The sequence below is a fragment of the Aythya fuligula genome, chromosome 2 (genome assembly GCF_009819795.1).
Source record: "Aythya fuligula isolate bAytFul2 chromosome 2, bAytFul2.pri, whole genome shotgun sequence".
Taxonomy (NCBI): domain Eukaryota; kingdom Metazoa; phylum Chordata; class Aves; order Anseriformes; family Anatidae; genus Aythya; species Aythya fuligula.
Genome location: NC_045560.1, coordinates 123,539,691 through 123,557,257, shown reverse-complemented (window position 1 = coordinate 123,557,257; position 17,567 = coordinate 123,539,691). Strand labels below are relative to the sequence as shown.

At 54.4% G+C, this 17,567-nt stretch overlaps 1 protein-coding gene and 20 non-coding genes across 21 annotated transcripts in view; 20 read left to right on the top strand and 1 right to left on the bottom strand.

Annotated features, from left to right (window-relative positions):
* DNAJC5B (DnaJ heat shock protein family (Hsp40) member C5 beta) overlaps window positions 1-16,977 on the bottom strand; it is a 42,368-nt gene extending 25,391 nt beyond the window's left edge. Inside the window, exon 1 of the mRNA XM_032182756.1 lies at window positions 16,871-16,977. Coding sequence (XP_032038647.1) covers window positions 16,871-16,977 — 107 coding nt within the window. The remainder of the gene's footprint in view (window positions 1-16,870) is intronic.
* Window positions 602-690, top strand: TRNAY-GUA. The gene is given in 2 exon segments: window positions 602-638; window positions 655-690. It is a non-coding gene; the product is annotated as a tRNA-Tyr (tRNA).
* On the top strand, window positions 768-840 carry TRNAA-AGC. The gene has a single exon. It is a non-coding gene; the product is annotated as a tRNA-Ala (tRNA).
* Window positions 1,974-2,062, top strand: TRNAY-GUA. Its single transcript is given in 2 exon segments — window positions 1,974-2,010; window positions 2,027-2,062. It is a non-coding gene; the product is annotated as a tRNA-Tyr (tRNA).
* On the top strand, window positions 2,140-2,212 carry TRNAA-AGC. Its single transcript has one exon. It is a non-coding gene; the product is annotated as a tRNA-Ala (tRNA).
* TRNAY-GUA lies at window positions 3,346-3,434 on the top strand. Its single transcript is given in 2 exon segments — window positions 3,346-3,382; window positions 3,399-3,434. It is a non-coding gene; the product is annotated as a tRNA-Tyr (tRNA).
* On the top strand, window positions 3,512-3,584 carry TRNAA-AGC. Its single transcript has one exon. It is a non-coding gene; the product is annotated as a tRNA-Ala (tRNA).
* Window positions 4,718-4,806, top strand: TRNAY-GUA. Its single transcript is given in 2 exon segments — window positions 4,718-4,754; window positions 4,771-4,806. It is a non-coding gene; the product is annotated as a tRNA-Tyr (tRNA).
* TRNAA-AGC lies at window positions 4,884-4,956 on the top strand. The gene has a single exon. It is a non-coding gene; the product is annotated as a tRNA-Ala (tRNA).
* On the top strand, window positions 6,090-6,178 carry TRNAY-GUA. The gene is given in 2 exon segments: window positions 6,090-6,126; window positions 6,143-6,178. It is a non-coding gene; the product is annotated as a tRNA-Tyr (tRNA).
* Window positions 6,256-6,328, top strand: TRNAA-AGC. Its single transcript has one exon. It is a non-coding gene; the product is annotated as a tRNA-Ala (tRNA).
* On the top strand, window positions 7,462-7,550 carry TRNAY-GUA. Its single transcript is given in 2 exon segments — window positions 7,462-7,498; window positions 7,515-7,550. It is a non-coding gene; the product is annotated as a tRNA-Tyr (tRNA).
* TRNAA-AGC lies at window positions 7,628-7,700 on the top strand. Its single transcript has one exon. It is a non-coding gene; the product is annotated as a tRNA-Ala (tRNA).
* On the top strand, window positions 8,834-8,922 carry TRNAY-GUA. The gene is given in 2 exon segments: window positions 8,834-8,870; window positions 8,887-8,922. It is a non-coding gene; the product is annotated as a tRNA-Tyr (tRNA).
* TRNAA-AGC lies at window positions 9,000-9,072 on the top strand. Its single transcript has one exon. It is a non-coding gene; the product is annotated as a tRNA-Ala (tRNA).
* Window positions 10,206-10,294, top strand: TRNAY-GUA. Its single transcript is given in 2 exon segments — window positions 10,206-10,242; window positions 10,259-10,294. It is a non-coding gene; the product is annotated as a tRNA-Tyr (tRNA).
* Window positions 10,372-10,444, top strand: TRNAA-AGC. The gene has a single exon. It is a non-coding gene; the product is annotated as a tRNA-Ala (tRNA).
* Window positions 11,578-11,666, top strand: TRNAY-GUA. Its single transcript is given in 2 exon segments — window positions 11,578-11,614; window positions 11,631-11,666. It is a non-coding gene; the product is annotated as a tRNA-Tyr (tRNA).
* TRNAA-AGC lies at window positions 11,744-11,816 on the top strand. Its single transcript has one exon. It is a non-coding gene; the product is annotated as a tRNA-Ala (tRNA).
* TRNAY-GUA lies at window positions 12,950-13,038 on the top strand. Its single transcript is given in 2 exon segments — window positions 12,950-12,986; window positions 13,003-13,038. It is a non-coding gene; the product is annotated as a tRNA-Tyr (tRNA).
* On the top strand, window positions 13,116-13,188 carry TRNAA-AGC. The gene has a single exon. It is a non-coding gene; the product is annotated as a tRNA-Ala (tRNA).
* Window positions 16,978-17,567: the final 590 nt, after the last annotated feature.

The following is a 17,567-nucleotide window of genomic DNA, read 5'->3' as shown; positions in this document are numbered from 1 at the left end:
ATGTGGGAAAGTGGCTTTTGCACTGAGGAGAGTCAGACAGCGGGTGAGGGTGGGCAGGGGCTCTGTGCGGTCCGCCTGCGTGAGTGGTCGTGAGGCGGAGGCGCTAAAGCCCTGCCACAGGCGGTATTACCGGCCGAAGGTGGGAGCTGTTGGAGGTAGCGGTTGCACTCTGCGCATGCTGAGGACAGAGTGTGTGTTGCCCTTGTGCGCAAGGCGAAGCCGTGAGGGGTTGTTTGGGGTGTTGCGGAAGTGTGGAGGAGGTTAGTGAGAAGATGGGTGATGGGTGTTGTTTTGTGAGCGTGTTGATGGGAGGTGAAGTGAGAGGAGGGCAGAAGGTTCCGGCGAGTGGTTTGAGGCGGTAGCATTCTGTTTGTGTGTGTGTGTGAGGAGAGGGCAAGGAAAGGGTTTGTGTGTTTCTGTGTTTCTGTGTCCGTGCCTGTAGTGAGGCAAGCGCCTGAGGCGTGCGTAGAGGTGTGTTGGTGTTGTAGGGTAGTGTGTATGGAGGAGGAGTTGTAGCAGAGCGGTGCTGCTTAGTTGTGGAGGCGGGAGAGGTGCGTGAGGGGCGTGTGAAGGGCGTGTTGCCGGGCAGGTGTCTGTGATTCCTTCGATAGCTCAGCTGGTAGAGCGGAGGACTGTAGGCTCCCATGCACGGCCATCCTTAGGTCGCTGGTTCAACTCCGGCTCGAAGGAGTGCCCTTTTGGCTCTTGTCCAGGCCACGGGCTGGCTGACTGCGAGCAGGCGGCTGCTCAGGGGCCGGCCGTGGGCTGGGGAATTAGCTCAAGTGGTAGAGCGCTCGCTTAGCATGTGAGAGGCAGCGGGATCGATGCCCGCATTCTCCAATGCTTTTCCGTCCCCTTGCCTGCTCATCAGGCCTGCGGCAGTGGGGACGCGTGTCGTCCATACTGGGGGGCTCTGGAGAACCTGCGCAGCGTCTGGGCTGCTGCGGACGGACGAGGACGGCATCCAGTCAGTCAGCCTGCAGGCCAAGGGCAGCACGGGCTGGAGCAGGAGGGAAGGGATTCTCCTGCGCCACTAATGGGCACGCGATCGACGGCATCAAGAGCAGCACGACCTCGTGTAGGCCTCAGTGTGCGAGGAAGACGTTGAGCAAGTGCTGCAGGCTGAGAAGAAGGCCACCGTCGGGACTGCGTGACTTGGGAACACGTGCTCGCCGAGGACGCTTCGATGAACGGGGGCCTATCCAGAGCCTGGAGAAGAGTGGGCTTTGTGGGGAGGAAAGCAGCCCCCTTTCTCGGCGTCGCTTCTTGGGTCGTTGTCGATGCAGTAGGGCTCGTCCTTTTTGTCCGGCCATTAGCAGAAGAGCGCGGAAGAAGGAAGCCCTGTTGAAGCAGGAGGGGTGTCCCAGCGTGAATGTGGGAAAGTGGCTTTTGCACTGAGGAGAGTCAGACAGCGGGTGAGGGTGGGCAGGGGCTCTGTGCGGTCCGCCTGCGTGAGTGGTCGTGAGGCGGAGGCGCTAAAGCCCTGCCACAGGCGGTATTACCGGCCGAAGGTGGGAGCTGTTGGAGGTAGCGGTTGCACTCTGCGCATGCTGAGGACAGAGTGTGTGTTGCCCTTGTGCGCAAGGCGAAGCCGTGAGGGGTTGTTTGGGGTGTTGCGGAAGTGTGGAGGAGGTTAGTGAGAAGATGGGTGATGGGTGTTGTTTTGTGAGCGTGTTGATGGGAGGTGAAGTGAGAGGAGGGCAGAAGGTTCCGGCGAGTGGTTTGAGGCGGTAGCATTCTGTTTGTGTGTGTGTGTGAGGAGAGGGCAAGGAAAGGGTTTGTGTGTTTCTGTGTTTCTGTGTCCGTGCCTGTAGTGAGGCAAGCGCCTGAGGCGTGCGTAGAGGTGTGTTGGTGTTGTAGGGTAGTGTGTATGGAGGAGGAGTTGTAGCAGAGCGGTGCTGCTTAGTTGTGGAGGCGGGAGAAGTGCGTGAGGGGCGTGTGAAGGGCGTGTTGCCGGGCAGGTGTCTGTGATTCCTTCGATAGCTCAGCTGGTAGAGCGGAGGACTGTAGGCTCCCATGCACGGCCATCCTTAGGTCGCTGGTTCAACTCCGGCTCGAAGGAGTGCCCTTTTGGCTCTTGTCCAGGCCACGGGCTGGCTGACTGCGAGCAGGCGGCTGCTCAGGGGCCGGCCGTGGGCTGGGGAATTAGCTCAAGTGGTAGAGCGCTCGCTTAGCATGTGAGAGGCAGCGGGATCGATGCCCGCATTCTCCAATGCTTTTCCGTCCCCTTGCCTGCTCATCAGGCCTGCGGCAGTGGGGACGCGTGTCGTCCGTACTGGGGGGCTCTGGAGAACCTGCGCAGCGTCTGGGCTGCTGCGGACGGACGAGGACGGCATCCAGTCAGTCAGCCTGCAGGCCAAGGGCAGCACGGGCTGGAGCAGGAGGGAAAGGATTCTCCTGCGCCACTAATGGGCACGCGATCGACGGCATCAAGAGAAGCACGACCTCGTGTAGGCCTCAGTGTGCGAGGAAGACGTTGAGCAAGTGCTGCAGGCTGAGAAGAAGGCCACCGTCGGGACTGCGTGACTTGGGAACACGTGCTCGCCGAGGACGCTTCGATGAACGGGGGCCTATCCAGAGCCTGGAGAAGAGTGGGCTTTGTGGGGAGGAAAGCAGCCCCCTTTCTCGGCGTCGCTTCTTGGGTCGTTGTCGATGCAGTAGGGCTCGTCCTTTTTGTCCGGCCATTAGCAGAAGAGCGCGGAAGAAGGAAGCCCTGTTGAAGCAGGAGGGGTGTCCCAGCGTGAATGTGGGAAAGTGGCTTTTGCACTGAGGAGAGTCAGACAGCGGGTGAGGGTGGGCAGGGGCTCTGTGCGGTCCGCCTGCGTGAGTGGTCGTGAGGCGGAGGCGCTAAAGCCCTGCCACAGGCGGTATTACCGGCCGAAGGTGGGAGCTGTTGGAGGTAGCGGTTGCACTCTGCGCATGCTGAGGACAGAGTGTGTGTTGCCCTTGTGCGCAAGGCGAAGCCGTGAGGGGTTGTTTGGGGTGTTGCGGAAGTGTGGAGGAGGTTAGTGAGAAGATGGGTGATGGGTGTTGTTTTGTGAGCGTGTTGATGGGAGGTGAAGTGAGAGGAGGGCAGAAGGTTCCGGCGAGTGGTTTGAGGCGGTAGCATTCTGTTTGTGTGTGTGTGTGAGGAGAGGGCAAGGAAAGGGTTTGTGTGTTTCTGTGTTTCTGTGTCCGTGCCTGTAGTGAGGCAAGCGCCTGAGGCGTGCGTAGAGGTGTGTTGGTGTTGTAGGGTAGTGTGTATGGAGGAGGAGTTGTAGCAGAGCGGTGCTGCTTAGTTGTGGAGGCGGGAGAAGTGCGTGAGGGGCGTGTGAAGGGCGTGTTGCCGGGCAGGTGTCTGTGATTCCTTCGATAGCTCAGCTGGTAGAGCGGAGGACTGTAGGCTCCCATGCACGGCCATCCTTAGGTCGCTGGTTCAACTCCGGCTCGAAGGAGTGCCCTTTTGGCTCTTGTCCAGGCCACGGGCTGGCTGACTGCGAGCAGGCGGCTGCTCAGGGGCCGGCCGTGGGCTGGGGAATTAGCTCAAGTGGTAGAGCGCTCGCTTAGCATGTGAGAGGCAGCGGGATCGATGCCCGCATTCTCCAATGCTTTTCCGTCCCCTTGCCTGCTCATCAGGCCTGCGGCAGTGGGGACGCGTGTCGTCCATACTGGGGGGCTCTGGAGAACCTGCGCAGCGTCTGGGCTGCTGCGGACGGACGAGGACGGCATCCAGTCAGTCAGCCTGCAGGCCAAGGGCAGCACGGGCTGGAGCAGGAGGGAAGGGATTCTCCTGCGCCACTAATGGGCACGCGATCGACGGCATCAAGAGAAGCACGACCTCGTGTAGGCCTCAGTGTGCGAGGAAGACGTTGAGCAAGTGCTGCAGGCTGAGAAGAAGGCCACCGTCGGGACTGCGTGACTTGGGAACACGTGCTCGCCGAGGACGCTTCGATGAACGGGGGCCTATCCAGAGCCTGGAGAAGAGTGGGCTTTGTGGGGAGGAAAGCAGCCCCCTTTCTCGGCGTCGCTTCTTGGGTCGTTGTCGATGCAGTAGGGCTCGTCCTTTTTGTCCGGCCATTAGCAGAAGAGCGCGGAAGAAGGAAGCCCTGTTGAAGCAGGAGGGGTGTCCCAGCGTGAATGTGGGAAAGTGGCTTTTGCACTGAGGAGAGTCAGACAGCGGGTGAGGGTGGGCAGGGGCTCTGTGCGGTCCGCCTGCGTGAGTGGTCGTGAGGCGGAGGCGCTAAAGCCCTGCCACAGGCAGTATTACCGGCCGAAGGTGGGAGCTGTTGGAGGTAGCGGTTGCACTCTGCGCATGCTGAGGACAGAGTGTGTGTTGCCCTTGTGCGCAAGGCGAAGCCGTGAGGGGTTGTTTGGGGTGTTGCGGAAGTGTGGAGGAGGTTAGTGAGAAGATGGGTGATGGGTGTTGTTTTGTGAGCGTGTTGATGGGAGGTGAAGTGAGAGGAGGGCAGAAGGTTCCGGCGAGTGGTTTGAGGCGGTAGCATTCTGTTTGTGTGTGTGTGTGAGGAGAGGGCAAGGAAAGGGTTTGTGTGTTTCTGTGTTTCTGTGTCCGTGCCTGTAGTGAGGCAAGCGCCTGAGGCGTGCGTAGAGGTGTGTTGGTGTTGTAGGGTAGTGTGTATGGAGGAGGAGTTGTAGCAGAGCGGTGCTGCTTAGTTGTGGAGGCGGGAGAAGTGCGTGAGGGGCGTGTGAAGGGCGTGTTGCCGGGCAGGTGTCTGTGATTCCTTCGATAGCTCAGCTGGTAGAGCGGAGGACTGTAGGCTCCCATGCACGGCCATCCTTAGGTCGCTGGTTCAACTCCGGCTCGAAGGAGTGCCCTTTTGGCTCTTGTCCAGGCCACGGGCTGGCTGACTGCGAGCAGGCGGCTGCTCAGGGGCCGGCCGTGGGCTGGGGAATTAGCTCAAGTGGTAGAGCGCTCGCTTAGCATGTGAGAGGCAGCGGGATCGATGCCCGCATTCTCCAATGCTTTTCCGTCCCCTTGCCTGCTCATCAGGCCTGCGGCAGTGGGGACGCGTGTCGTCCATACTGGGGGGCTCTGGAGAACCTGCGCAGCGTCTGGGCTGCTGCGGACGGACGAGGACGGCATCCAGTCAGTCAGCCTGCAGGCCAAGGGCAGCACGGGCTGGAGCAGGAGGGAAGGGATTCTCCTGCGCCACTAATGGGCACGCGATCGACGGCATCAAGAGAAGCACGACCTCGTGTAGGCCTCAGTGTGCGAGGAAGACGTTGAGCAAGTGCTGCAGGCTGAGAAGAAGGCCACCGTCGGGACTGCGTGACTTGGGAACACGTGCTCGCCGAGGACGCTTCGATGAACGGGGGCCTATCCAGAGCCTGGAGAAGAGTGGGCTTTGTGGGGAGGAAAGCAGCCCCCTTTCTCGGCGTCGCTTCTTGGGTCGTTGTCGATGCAGTAGGGCTCGTCCTTTTTGTCCGGCCATTAGCAGAAGAGCGCGGAAGAAGGAAGCCCTGTTGAAGCAGGAGGGGTGTCCCAGCGTGAATGTGGGAAAGTGGCTTTTGCACTGAGGAGAGTCAGACAGCGGGTGAGGGTGGGCAGGGGCTCTGTGCGGTCCGCCTGCGTGAGTGGTCGTGAGGCGGAGGCGCTAAAGCCCTGCCACAGGCGGTATTACCGGCCGAAGGTGGGAGCTGTTGGAGGTAGCGGTTGCACTCTGCGCATGCTGAGGACAGAGTGTGTGTTGCCCTTGTGCGCAAGGCGAAGCCGTGAGGGGTTGTTTGGGGTGTTGCGGAAGTGTGGAGGAGGTTAGTGAGAAGATGGGTGATGGGTGTTGTTTTGTGAGCGTGTTGATGGGAGGTGAAGTGAGAGGAGGGCAGAAGGTTCCGGCGAGTGGTTTGAGGCGGTAGCATTCTGTTTGTGTGTGTGTGTGAGGAGAGGGCAAGGAAAGGGTTTGTGTGTTTCTGTGTTTCTGTGTCCGTGCCTGTAGTGAGGCAAGCGCCCGAGGCGTGCGTAGAGGTGTGTTGGTGTTGTAGGGTAGTGTGTATGGAGGAGGAGTTGTAGCAGAGTGGTGCTGCTTAGTTGTGGAGGCGGGAGAGGTGCGTGAGGGGCGTGTGAAGGGCGTGTTGCCGGGCAGGTGTCTGTGATTCCTTCGATAGCTCAGCTGGTAGAGCGGAGGACTGTAGGCTCCCATGCACGGCCATCCTTAGGTCGCTGGTTCAACTCCGGCTCGAAGGAGTGCCCTTTTGGCTCTTGTCCAGGCCACGGGCTGGCTGACTGCGAGCAGGCGGCTGCTCAGGGGCCGGCCGTGGGCTGGGGAATTAGCTCAAGTGGTAGAGCGCTCGCTTAGCATGTGAGAGGCAGCGGGATCGATGCCCGCATTCTCCAATGCTTTTCCGTCCCCTTGCCTGCTCATCAGGCCTGCGGCAGTGGGGACGCGTGTCGTCCGTACTGGGGGGCTCTGGAGAACCTGCGCAGCGTCTGGGCTGCTGCGGACGGACGAGGACGGCATCCAGTCAGTCAGCCTGCAGGCCAAGGGCAGCACGGGCTGGAGCAGGAGGGAAAGGATTCTCCTGCGCCACTAATGGGCACGCGATCGACGGCATCAAGAGAAGCACGACCTCGTGTAGGCCTCAGTGTGCGAGGAAGACGTTGAGCAAGTGCTGCAGGCTGAGAAGAAGGCCACCGTCGGGACTGCGTGACTTGGGAACACGTGCTCGCCGAGGACGCTTCGATGAACGGGGGCCTATCCAGAGCCTGGAGAAGAGTGGGCTTTGTGGGGAGGAAAGCAGCCCCCTTTCTCGGCGTCGCTTCTTGGGTCGTTGTCGATGCAGTAGGGCTCGTCCTTTTTGTCCGGCCATTAGCAGAAGAGCGCGGAAGAAGGAAGCCCTGTTGAAGCAGGAGGGGTGTCCCAGCGTGAATGTGGGAAAGTGGCTTTTGCACTGAGGAGAGTCAGACAGCGGGTGAGGGTGGGCAGGGGCTCTGTGCGGTCCGCCTGCGTGAGTGGTCGTGAGGCGGAGGCGCTAAAGCCCTGCCACAGGCGGTATTACCGGCCGAAGGTGGGAGCTGTTGGAGGTAGCGGTTGCACTCTGCGCATGCTGAGGACAGAGTGTGTGTTGCCCTTGTGCGCAAGGCGAAGCCGTGAGGGGTTGTTTGGGGTGTTGCGGAAGTGTGGAGGAGGTTAGTGAGAAGATGGGTGATGGGTGTTGTTTTGTGAGCGTGTTGATGGGAGGTGAAGTGAGAGGAGGGCAGAAGGTTCCGGCGAGTGGTTTGAGGCGGTAGCATTCTGTTTGTGTGTGTGTGTGAGGAGAGGGCAAGGAAAGGGTTTGTGTGTTTCTGTGTTTCTGTGTCCGTGCCTGTAGTGAGGCAAGCGCCTGAGGCGTGCGTAGAGGTGTGTTGGTGTTGTAGGGTAGTGTGTATGGAGGAGGAGTTGTAGCAGAGCGGTGCTGCTTAGTTGTGGAGGCGGGAGAAGTGCGTGAGGGGCGTGTGAAGGGCGTGTTGCCGGGCAGGTGTCTGTGATTCCTTCGATAGCTCAGCTGGTAGAGCGGAGGACTGTAGGCTCCCATGCACGGCCATCCTTAGGTCGCTGGTTCAACTCCGGCTCGAAGGAGTGCCCTTTTGGCTCTTGTCCAGGCCACGGGCTGGCTGACTGCGAGCAGGCGGCTGCTCAGGGGCCGGCCGTGGGCTGGGGAATTAGCTCAAGTGGTAGAGCGCTCGCTTAGCATGTGAGAGGCAGCGGGATCGATGCCCGCATTCTCCAATGCTTTTCCGTCCCCTTGCCTGCTCATCAGGCCTGCGGCAGTGGGGACGCGTGTCGTCCATACTGGGGGGCTCTGGAGAACCTGCGCAGCGTCTGGGCTGCTGCGGACGGACGAGGACGGCATCCAGTCAGTCAGCCTGCAGGCCAAGGGCAGCACGGGCTGGAGCAGGAGGGAAGGGATTCTCCTGCGCCACTAATGGGCACGCGATCGACGGCATCAAGAGAAGCACGACCTCGTGTAGGCCTCAGTGTGCGAGGAAGACGTTGAGCAAGTGCTGCAGGCTGAGAAGAAGGCCACCGTCGGGACTGCGTGACTTGGGAACACGTGCTCGCCGAGGACGCTTCGATGAACGGGGGCCTATCCAGAGCCTGGAGAAGAGTGGGCTTTGTGGGGAGGAAAGCAGCCCCCTTTCTCGGCGTCGCTTCTTGGGTCGTTGTCGATGCAGTAGGGCTCGTCCTTTTTGTCCGGCCATTAGCAGAAGAGCGCGGAAGAAGGAAGCCCTGTTGAAGCAGGAGGGGTGTCCCAGCGTGAATGTGGGAAAGTGGCTTTTGCACTGAGGAGAGTCAGACAGCGGGTGAGGGTGGGCAGGGGCTCTGTGCGGTCCGCCTGCGTGAGTGGTCGTGAGGCGGAGGCGCTAAAGCCCTGCCACAGGCGGTATTACCGGCCGAAGGTGGGAGCTGTTGGAGGTAGCGGTTGCACTCTGCGCATGCTGAGGACAGAGTGTGTGTTGCCCTTGTGCGCAAGGCGAAGCCGTGAGGGGTTGTTTGGGGTGTTGCGGAAGTGTGGAGGAGGTTAGTGAGAAGATGGGTGATGGGTGTTGTTTTGTGAGCGTGTTGATGGGAGGTGAAGTGAGAGGAGGGCAGAAGGTTCCGGCGAGTGGTTTGAGGCGGTAGCATTCTGTTTGTGTGTGTGTGTGAGGAGAGGGCAAGGAAAGGGTTTGTGTGTTTCTGTGTTTCTGTGTCCGTGCCTGTAGTGAGGCAAGCGCCCGAGGCGTGCGTAGAGGTGTGTTGGTGTTGTAGGGTAGTGTGTATGGAGGAGGAGTTGTAGCAGAGTGGTGCTGCTTAGTTGTGGAGGCGGGAGAAGTGCGTGAGGGGCGTGTGAAGGGCGTGTTGCCGGGCAGGTGTCTGTGATTCCTTCGATAGCTCAGCTGGTAGAGCGGAGGACTGTAGGCTCCCATGCACGGCCATCCTTAGGTCGCTGGTTCAACTCCGGCTCGAAGGAGTGCCCTTTTGGCTCTTGTCCAGGCCACGGGCTGGCTGACTGCGAGCAGGCGGCTGCTCAGGGGCCGGCCGTGGGCTGGGGAATTAGCTCAAGTGGTAGAGCGCTCGCTTAGCATGTGAGAGGCAGCGGGATCGATGCCCGCATTCTCCAATGCTTTTCCGTCCCCTTGCCTGCTCATCAGGCCTGCGGCAGTGGGGACGCGTGTCGTCCGTACTGGGGGGCTCTGGAGAACCTGCGCAGCGTCTGGGCTGCTGCGGACGGACGAGGACGGCATCCAGTCAGTCAGCCTGCAGGCCAAGGGCAGCACGGGCTGGAGCAGGAGGGAAGGGATTCTCCTGCGCCACTAATGGGCACGCGATCGACGGCATCAAGAGAAGCACGACCTCGTGTAGGCCTCAGTGTGCGAGGAAGACGTTGAGCAAGTGCTGCAGGCTGAGAAGAAGGCCACCGTCGGGACTGCGTGACTTGGGAACACGTGCTCGCCGAGGACGCTTCGATGAACGGGGGCCTATCCAGAGCCTGGAGAAGAGTGGGCTTTGTGGGGAGGAAAGCAGCCCCCTTTCTCGGCGTCGCTTCTTGGGTCGTTGTCGATGCAGTAGGGCTCGTCCTTTTTGTCCGGCCATTAGCAGAAGAGCGCGGAAGAAGGAAGCCCTGTTGAAGCAGGAGGGGTGTCCCAGCGTGAATGTGGGAAAGTGGCTTTTGCACTGAGGAGAGTCAGACAGCGGGTGAGGGTGGGCAGGGGCTCTGTGCGGTCCGCCTGCGTGAGTGGTCGTGAGGCGGAGGCGCTAAAGCCCTGCCACAGGCGGTATTACCGGCCGAAGGTGGGAGCTGTTGGAGGTAGCGGTTGCACTCTGCGCATGCTGAGGACAGAGTGTGTGTTGCCCTTGTGCGCAAGGCGAAGCCGTGAGGGGTTGTTTGGGGTGTTGCGGAAGTGTGGAGGAGGTTAGTGAGAAGATGGGTGATGGGTGTTGTTTTGTGAGCGTGTTGATGGGAGGTGAAGTGAGAGGAGGGCAGAAGGTTCCGGCGAGTGGTTTGAGGCGGTAGCATTCTGTTTGTGTGTGTGTGTGAGGAGAGGGCAAGGAAAGGGTTTGTGTGTTTCTGTGTTTCTGTGTCCGTGCCTGTAGTGAGGCAAGCGCCTGAGGCGTGCGTAGAGGTGTGTTGGTGTTGTAGGGTAGTGTGTATGGAGGAGGAGTTGTAGCAGAGCGGTGCTGCTTAGTTGTGGAGGCGGGAGAAGTGCGTGAGGGGCGTGTGAAGGGCGTGTTGCCGGGCAGGTGTCTGTGATTCCTTCGATAGCTCAGCTGGTAGAGCGGAGGACTGTAGGCTCCCATGCACGGCCATCCTTAGGTCGCTGGTTCAACTCCGGCTCGAAGGAGTGCCCTTTTGGCTCTTGTCCAGGCCACGGGCTGGCTGACTGCGAGCAGGCGGCTGCTCAGGGGCCGGCCGTGGGCTGGGGAATTAGCTCAAGTGGTAGAGCGCTCGCTTAGCATGTGAGAGGCAGCGGGATCGATGCCCGCATTCTCCAATGCTTTTCCGTCCCCTTGCCTGCTCATCAGGCCTGCGGCAGTGGGGACGCGTGTCGTCCATACTGGGGGGCTCTGGAGAACCTGCGCAGCGTCTGGGCTGCTGCGGACGGACGAGGACGGCATCCAGTCAGTCAGCCTGCAGGCCAAGGGCAGCACGGGCTGGAGCAGGAGGGAAGGGATTCTCCTGCGCCACTAATGGGCACGCGATCGACGGCATCAAGAGCAGCACGACCTCGTGTAGGCCTCAGTGTGCGAGGAAGACGTTGAGCAAGTGCTGCAGGCTGAGAAGAAGGCCACCGTCGGGACTGCGTGACTTGGGAACACGTGCTCGCCGAGGACGCTTCGATGAACGGGGGCCTATCCAGAGCCTGGAGAAGAGTGGGCTTTGTGGGGAGGAAAGCAGCCCCCTTTCTCGGCGTCGCTTCTTGGGTCGTTGTCGATGCAGTAGGGCTCGTCCTTTTTGTCCGGCCATTAGCAGAAGAGCGCGGAAGAAGGAAGCCCTGTTGAAGCAGGAGGGGTGTCCCAGCGTGAATGTGGGAAAGTGGCTTTTGCACTGAGGAGAGTCAGACAGCGGGTGAGGGTGGGCAGGGGCTCTGTGCGGTCCGCCTGCGTGAGTGGTCGTGAGGCGGAGGCGCTAAAGCCCTGCCACAGGCGGTATTACCGGCCGAAGGTGGGAGCTGTTGGAGGTAGCGGTTGCACTCTGCGCATGCTGAGGACAGAGTGTGTGTTGCCCTTGTGCGCAAGGCGAAGCCGTGAGGGGTTGTTTGGGGTGTTGCGGAAGTGTGGAGGAGGTTAGTGAGAAGATGGGTGATGGGTGTTGTTTTGTGAGCGTGTTGATGGGAGGTGAAGTGAGAGGAGGGCAGAAGGTTCCGGCGAGTGGTTTGAGGCGGTAGCATTCTGTTTGTGTGTGTGTGTGAGGAGAGGGCAAGGAAAGGGTTTGTGTGTTTCTGTGTTTCTGTGTCCGTGCCTGTAGTGAGGCAAGCGCCTGAGGCGTGCGTAGAGGTGTGTTGGTGTTGTAGGGTAGTGTGTATGGAGGAGGAGTTGTAGCAGAGTGGTGCTGCTTAGTTGTGGAGGCGGGAGAGGTGCGTGAGGGGCGTGTGAAGGGCGTGTTGCCGGGCAGGTGTCTGTGATTCCTTCGATAGCTCAGCTGGTAGAGCGGAGGACTGTAGGCTCCCATGCACGGCCATCCTTAGGTCGCTGGTTCAACTCCGGCTCGAAGGAGTGCCCTTTTGGCTCTTGTCCAGGCCACGGGCTGGCTGACTGCGAGCAGGCGGCTGCTCAGGGGCCGGCCGTGGGCTGGGGAATTAGCTCAAGTGGTAGAGCGCTCGCTTAGCATGTGAGAGGCAGCGGGATCGATGCCCGCATTCTCCAATGCTTTTCCGTCCCCTTGCCTGCTCATCAGGCCTGCGGCAGTGGGGACGCGTGTCGTCCATACTGGGGGGCTCTGGAGAACCTGCGCAGCGTCTGGGCTGCTGCGGACGGACGAGGACGGCATCCAGTCAGTCAGCCTGCAGGCCAAGGGCAGCACGGGCTGGAGCAGGAGGGAAGGGATTCTCCTGCGCCACTAATGGGCACGCGATCGACGGCATCAAGAGCAGCACGACCTCGTGTAGGCCTCAGTGTTCGAGGAAGACGTTGAGCAAGTGCTGCAGGCTGAGAAGAAGGCCACCGTCAGGACTGCGTGACTTGGGAACACGTGCTCGCCGAGGACGCTTCGATGAACGGGGGCCTATCCAGAGCCTGGAGAAGAGTGGGCTTTGTGGGGAGGAAAGCAGCCCCCTTTCTCGGCGTCGCTTCTTGGGTCGTTGTCGATGCAGTAGGGCTCGTCCTTTTTGTCCGGCCATTAGCAGAAGAGCGCGGAAGAAGGAAGCCCTGTTGAAGCAGGAGGGGTGTCCCAGCGTGAATGTGGGAAAGTGGCTTTTGCACTGAGGAGAGTCAGACAGCGGGTGAGGGTGGGCAGGGGCTCTGTGCGGTCCGCCTGCGTGAGTGGTCGTGAGGCGGAGGCGCTAAAGCCCTGCCACAGGCGGTATTACCGGCCGAAGGTGGGAGCTGTTGGAGGTAGCGGTTGCACTCTGCGCATGCTGAGGACAGAGTGTGTGTTGCCCTTGTGCGCAAGGCGAAGCCGTGAGGGGTTGTTTGGGGTGTTGCGGAAGTGTGGAGGAGGTTAGTGAGAAGATGGGTGATGGGTGTTGTTTTGTGAGCGTGTTGATGGGAGGTGAAGTGAGAGGAGGGCAGAAGGTTCCGGCGAGTGGTTTGAGGCGGTAGCATTCTGTTTGTGTGTGTGTGTGAGGAGAGGGCAAGGAAAGGGTTTGTGTGTTTCTGTGTTTCTGTGTCCGTGCCTGTAGTGAGGCAAGCGCCTGAGGCGTGCGTAGAGGTGTGTTGGTGTTGTAGGGTAGTGTGTATGGAGGAGGAGTTGTAGCAGAGTGGTGCTGCTTAGTTGTGGAGGCGGGAGAAGTGCGTGAGGGGCGTGTGAAGGGCGTGTTGCCGGGCAGGTGTCTGTGATTCCTTCGATAGCTCAGCTGGTAGAGCGGAGGACTGTAGGCTCCCATGCACGGCCATCCTTAGGTCGCTGGTTCAACTCCGGCTCGAAGGAGTGCCCTTTTGGCTCTTGTCCAGGCCACGGGCTGGCTGACTGCGAGCAGGCGGCTGCTCAGGGGCCGGCCGTGGGCTGGGGAATTAGCTCAAGTGGTAGAGCGCTCGCTTAGCATGTGAGAGGCAGCGGGATCGATGCCCGCATTCTCCAATGCTTTTCCGTCCCCTTGCCTGCTCATCAGGCCTGCGGCAGTGGGGACGCGTGTCGTCCGTACTGGGGGGCTCTGGAGAACCTGTGCAGCGTCTGGGCTGCTGCGGACGGACGAGGACGGCATCCAGTCAGTCAGCCTGCAGGCCAAGGGCAGCACGGGCTGGAGCAGGAGGGAAGGGATTCTCCTGCGCCACTAATGGGCACGCGATCGACGGCGTCAAGAGAAGCACGACCTCGTGTAGGCCTCAGTGTGCGAGGAAGACGTTGAGCAAGTGCTGCACGCTGAATAGTAGATCCAGGGTTGCGCGGTTTTTCACTGAAGGGAACGTATTTTGTAGCCTTGAATGGAATTTAATTCATCAGTTTGTGTGTGACCTTGAATTTGGTCTCTTTGCTTCAATATGTGGTTGAGAAAATACAGCCAGGTGAGTAAAAGGCTACTACCAGGATTGTGGTCCTTAATGAGTTGATCAGTTATAACCTGGAGTTTAGATGTTTTTGTTATCTTCTGTCTTTTGGGTGATTGTTTAATAATACTATAGTATACGTAGTTTAATGAGGAGTAGTACAGGCCTCAGCATTCATGGTTTGATATGCCAGGAAGGCATTTTTTATATATTTATTTAAATATTTTTAGATGTTTTGCATTTTTCTTTATATACCCTGTACTATGATGGTTTCAATGAGATGTATTTTTTTGGGAGGAGAGTCAGTATAAGAGATCAGTTTGTTTACTTTATTTAGAATTTTTCTTACTTTGGAAGTTAATATGTAGATATCCCCCTTAAAGATTACGTTCTGTAGGTTTTTATCATTTTAACAAAATTCTGTTTCTAATGTGTAGTCTCATACAGGTATTGTCTCCATTCATTGAAGGAAAATTTGTGAGGTACTTATAATTTTTGTCTATCCAAAATGTGTGTTTTCAAACTCCTGAGGAAGACAGGAAATATGCTCTCTCTCTGCATGCTACTTCACTGTCAGTCTGGAAAGCAGAAGTCAATATGCAGTTTAAGTTATTATGGCAAAAATTGTTCTAAGGAGTATTTTTGTAGGGAATTGAAGGTAAACAGATCTCCTTTGAAATTCTGGTGATTAAAAGCCTGTTAGCTCTATCTCCTTGAAAATTTGATTGTGCCAAACTCCAAATAAAAACACAGAGAGGTACCTCTGTCATGTTTATTAAAAAGTAAATTTTGCCCTGGGCTGTGGTAGTATGATTAATACTGACTTAATTAATAATGGCATGGAACTCAGAATCAGGTATTGCTGGTTTTATACCTTGTACTAAAGATTACCCGTTCAGCAGCAGATTTGTGGATTAGCATAAATTAAATGATAATTAAAGCAAATCTATGAGACTGACTCATCATTTTATCTTGCAAATATTTACAGCTATTCCATTAAAAGTGAATCCCTTTGACATTTCCACTTTAGTTAGAAGCAGTCTTTTTTTTACTATAATTACTAATAAAGATGGATAAAGCACCACTGTCAGTTTTACCATAGATTGTTGTGTAAATCATCTGTATTCATGTTCAGCATTAAATAAAGTTAATTTCATTTTACATTCTTCCATGACAACTCTCTCCTTTGGGGACTAAAGAAAGCTTCCTTTCCAGAAACTTAAATGTAAAAGCAACAAGAAAACATGAGTTTTGATACAGAAGATGGTTTCCGCAGCCAGGCTATACTACAGGGACACAGAAGGTGCAAGTCATGAGTGAATGTGATACTGTAGTAAATTTATCCTCTAGTGCTGTAGTTATGCAAGACAGAACTGTGCAATATAAATAGTTTTGTTTCTGTTGTGTTAATAGTTTGACCGTTCATTACTGCTACTGCCTCCACTGATCATATGCCTTTTGGTATCAGAAAGAGGGAGAGATGCAATTTGTTCAAAAACACAGAGTCCCAACAAAAATCAAGCCAAACAGTATATGAATAGATTTATTTCCTAACATTTCTTTCAGTTCAAATATATTTTTACATTTGATAGCAAGGTGTGTTGAAGAGAAAGTGCTAATACAGGGCAACCAACAGTGTCCATAATGATGCTGTAATAAAAATTTTACTATACTATTAAACCTGTAAATACATGCCTGGCATGTTTTGCTGTCAAGAACACCTATTTCACTCATGACATTTAATGTTCTTTCTCTTTTTAATAGCAGCAGTACAGATTTAAGAGCAAAAAGACCAATAAAGTCTTCTAGCCTTACTTCTAGGTCTTGTTGCATGTCATAATGTTGATAAGTTGTGTTTGAGTAAAACTTGTTTAAAGTCTTCCTACCTTCTTTTTCAAAAGAGAATCTGCCAATTCCTTTGCCAGTATGTTTCAACTGTTTATTACACTCACCATTAGAACCAACTACCTTATTTTAAGCTTGAATTGATTTTAGAGTCCATCCACTGGTTTTGGTTATGCCTCTCTTCATAAACCGAAGACCCCTCTCGCACCTAACATTATTCCATTTAAAGGACATTCCACATTGTAATCAAATAATCTGTTTTTATTTATTTTATGATAAGACAAACTAATTGAAGTCCTGTCTCTCACTCTTATCCTTGAATCATCCCCTTTGTGCATAGGCTATAATTTTTAATATCAGTAAAAGATGTTAACACAGAAACTGGATGCAGTATTCTAAGACTGCACTTTGCAAGTGTGGTCTGCATTCTTTATCATAACACTCTGACCTCTTGTTTGGCTGAATTAAAACATTTTAGATTAATTATTTGTGGGATTAAATTAATGGATTCACACAATCATCAGAATCACATCTGAATCTTTTCAGTCTCACAGACCAAAAAGAAATTGTAATAACAAATTCCTTACTCAAAAGGTTTTACTATTGTGTGGATGCCAGGCCCATAAACAATTTTTGCTAAGAGTTGTGGCAACAGGAAAAAAAAAGTAAATAGTTATGCTGGTATTAAGTACCTACGGTCAGAATATTTTGTGTTGCTTCACTAAATTAAACTCATCTGTGGTAAACACTTGTATAAAAATACAATACTGAGGAGTAAGTATGTTAACTTAAGAAGCATTTTTTCTATGGGGATAATTTCTGGTTTTGCAGTTTGAGACAATGACTCAGATGCAAACTCCTCTGTTCACCATTGATTTAACTGGTTGGTAACTTCAGGTTCAACTTAATGATGACATAATATCAATATATCAACTTCTGACTATTTTAGTATTTTGAAGGATGGCAGAGCACTGAATCTCACAAAGGCAGAAGCTAAATTAAACACCAAAAAAAAAAAAAAAAAAAAAACCACAACACCAACCAACCAACCAACCAACTACAGGGAAACACAAGAAAAATCAGAAAGAATTTATGAAGAAAATTGTTAAAGAATTGTGAAGAAAAAAATCAGAAAGAGAGTAAAATAAGCAAAAAGAAATAAGGAGCAATCTTAAGAATAAATATGTTTTGCCACTGCAAGGTGGTGAATATAGCAATGTTAGCAAACACCTTCAGTGTCATAGTTTTGTATGTTCTATGGAGGGTTGCTTCTTGAACCATACATGCTGGCTGCTGTATACAGCACAAGCTCTGTGGAGAATTCATACAGTGTCTTTGCACAACACTATGGATCTGTAACTATCTATTGTGATAAGATTTTTAAAAAGTTGCCTGTGATTTAGACACATTGCAAATCACATCTTACATACCTGTAGGACTTCTTAATCTCGTCATGTGTTGCTCCCTTCTGTAGGGCCAGGATTCCATATAATGCTTCCCCTGATGTTGACAAAGCACGTTGCCTTTGTTCAGCCATGTTAGCAGTGCATTACCAAAGCTGCTAATGTAGAACAGAATTTAAAATAGTACAGGCTACATGTATATATGGATAATATTTCTTAGTAGAGGTTAAAATTACTTACATGATTTACATGAAAGTAAAACCAAAATAAAATCTCCTTTAAATTGCTCTCCATTCCTTAAGAGATTTTAAAGGGGTGTTAAAAAGTGGAAAAGCAAAAACAACAACAACAACAACAACAAAAACAAGAAGAGAAGCTCTTGCACTATATATATCACTGCTCATAATAAAGATTTGGTGTTTTTCACACTGAATTCAGTGGCTAAATTTTCCACAGCACTAATGTCTGCATGTAGTATTTCCACCTAATTTTATTTGTATTTATTTTTCTTAAAGTCAGATTCAGTCTAACCAATTATAGGTGCCTAATTTGAGTGATTAAATGTGAAGCTTAGTCAAGCAAGGCTCCCTGTACAGTCAACAGACAGAGATACATGCTTGGAGGACAATTTACCAAGCACTTTCTCCCTATTACTCCTGCAGGGTGCTTAGGATGGCTGCAATCCCAAATCATGTGCCTAAAGATAGATGGAATTAATCTGGAT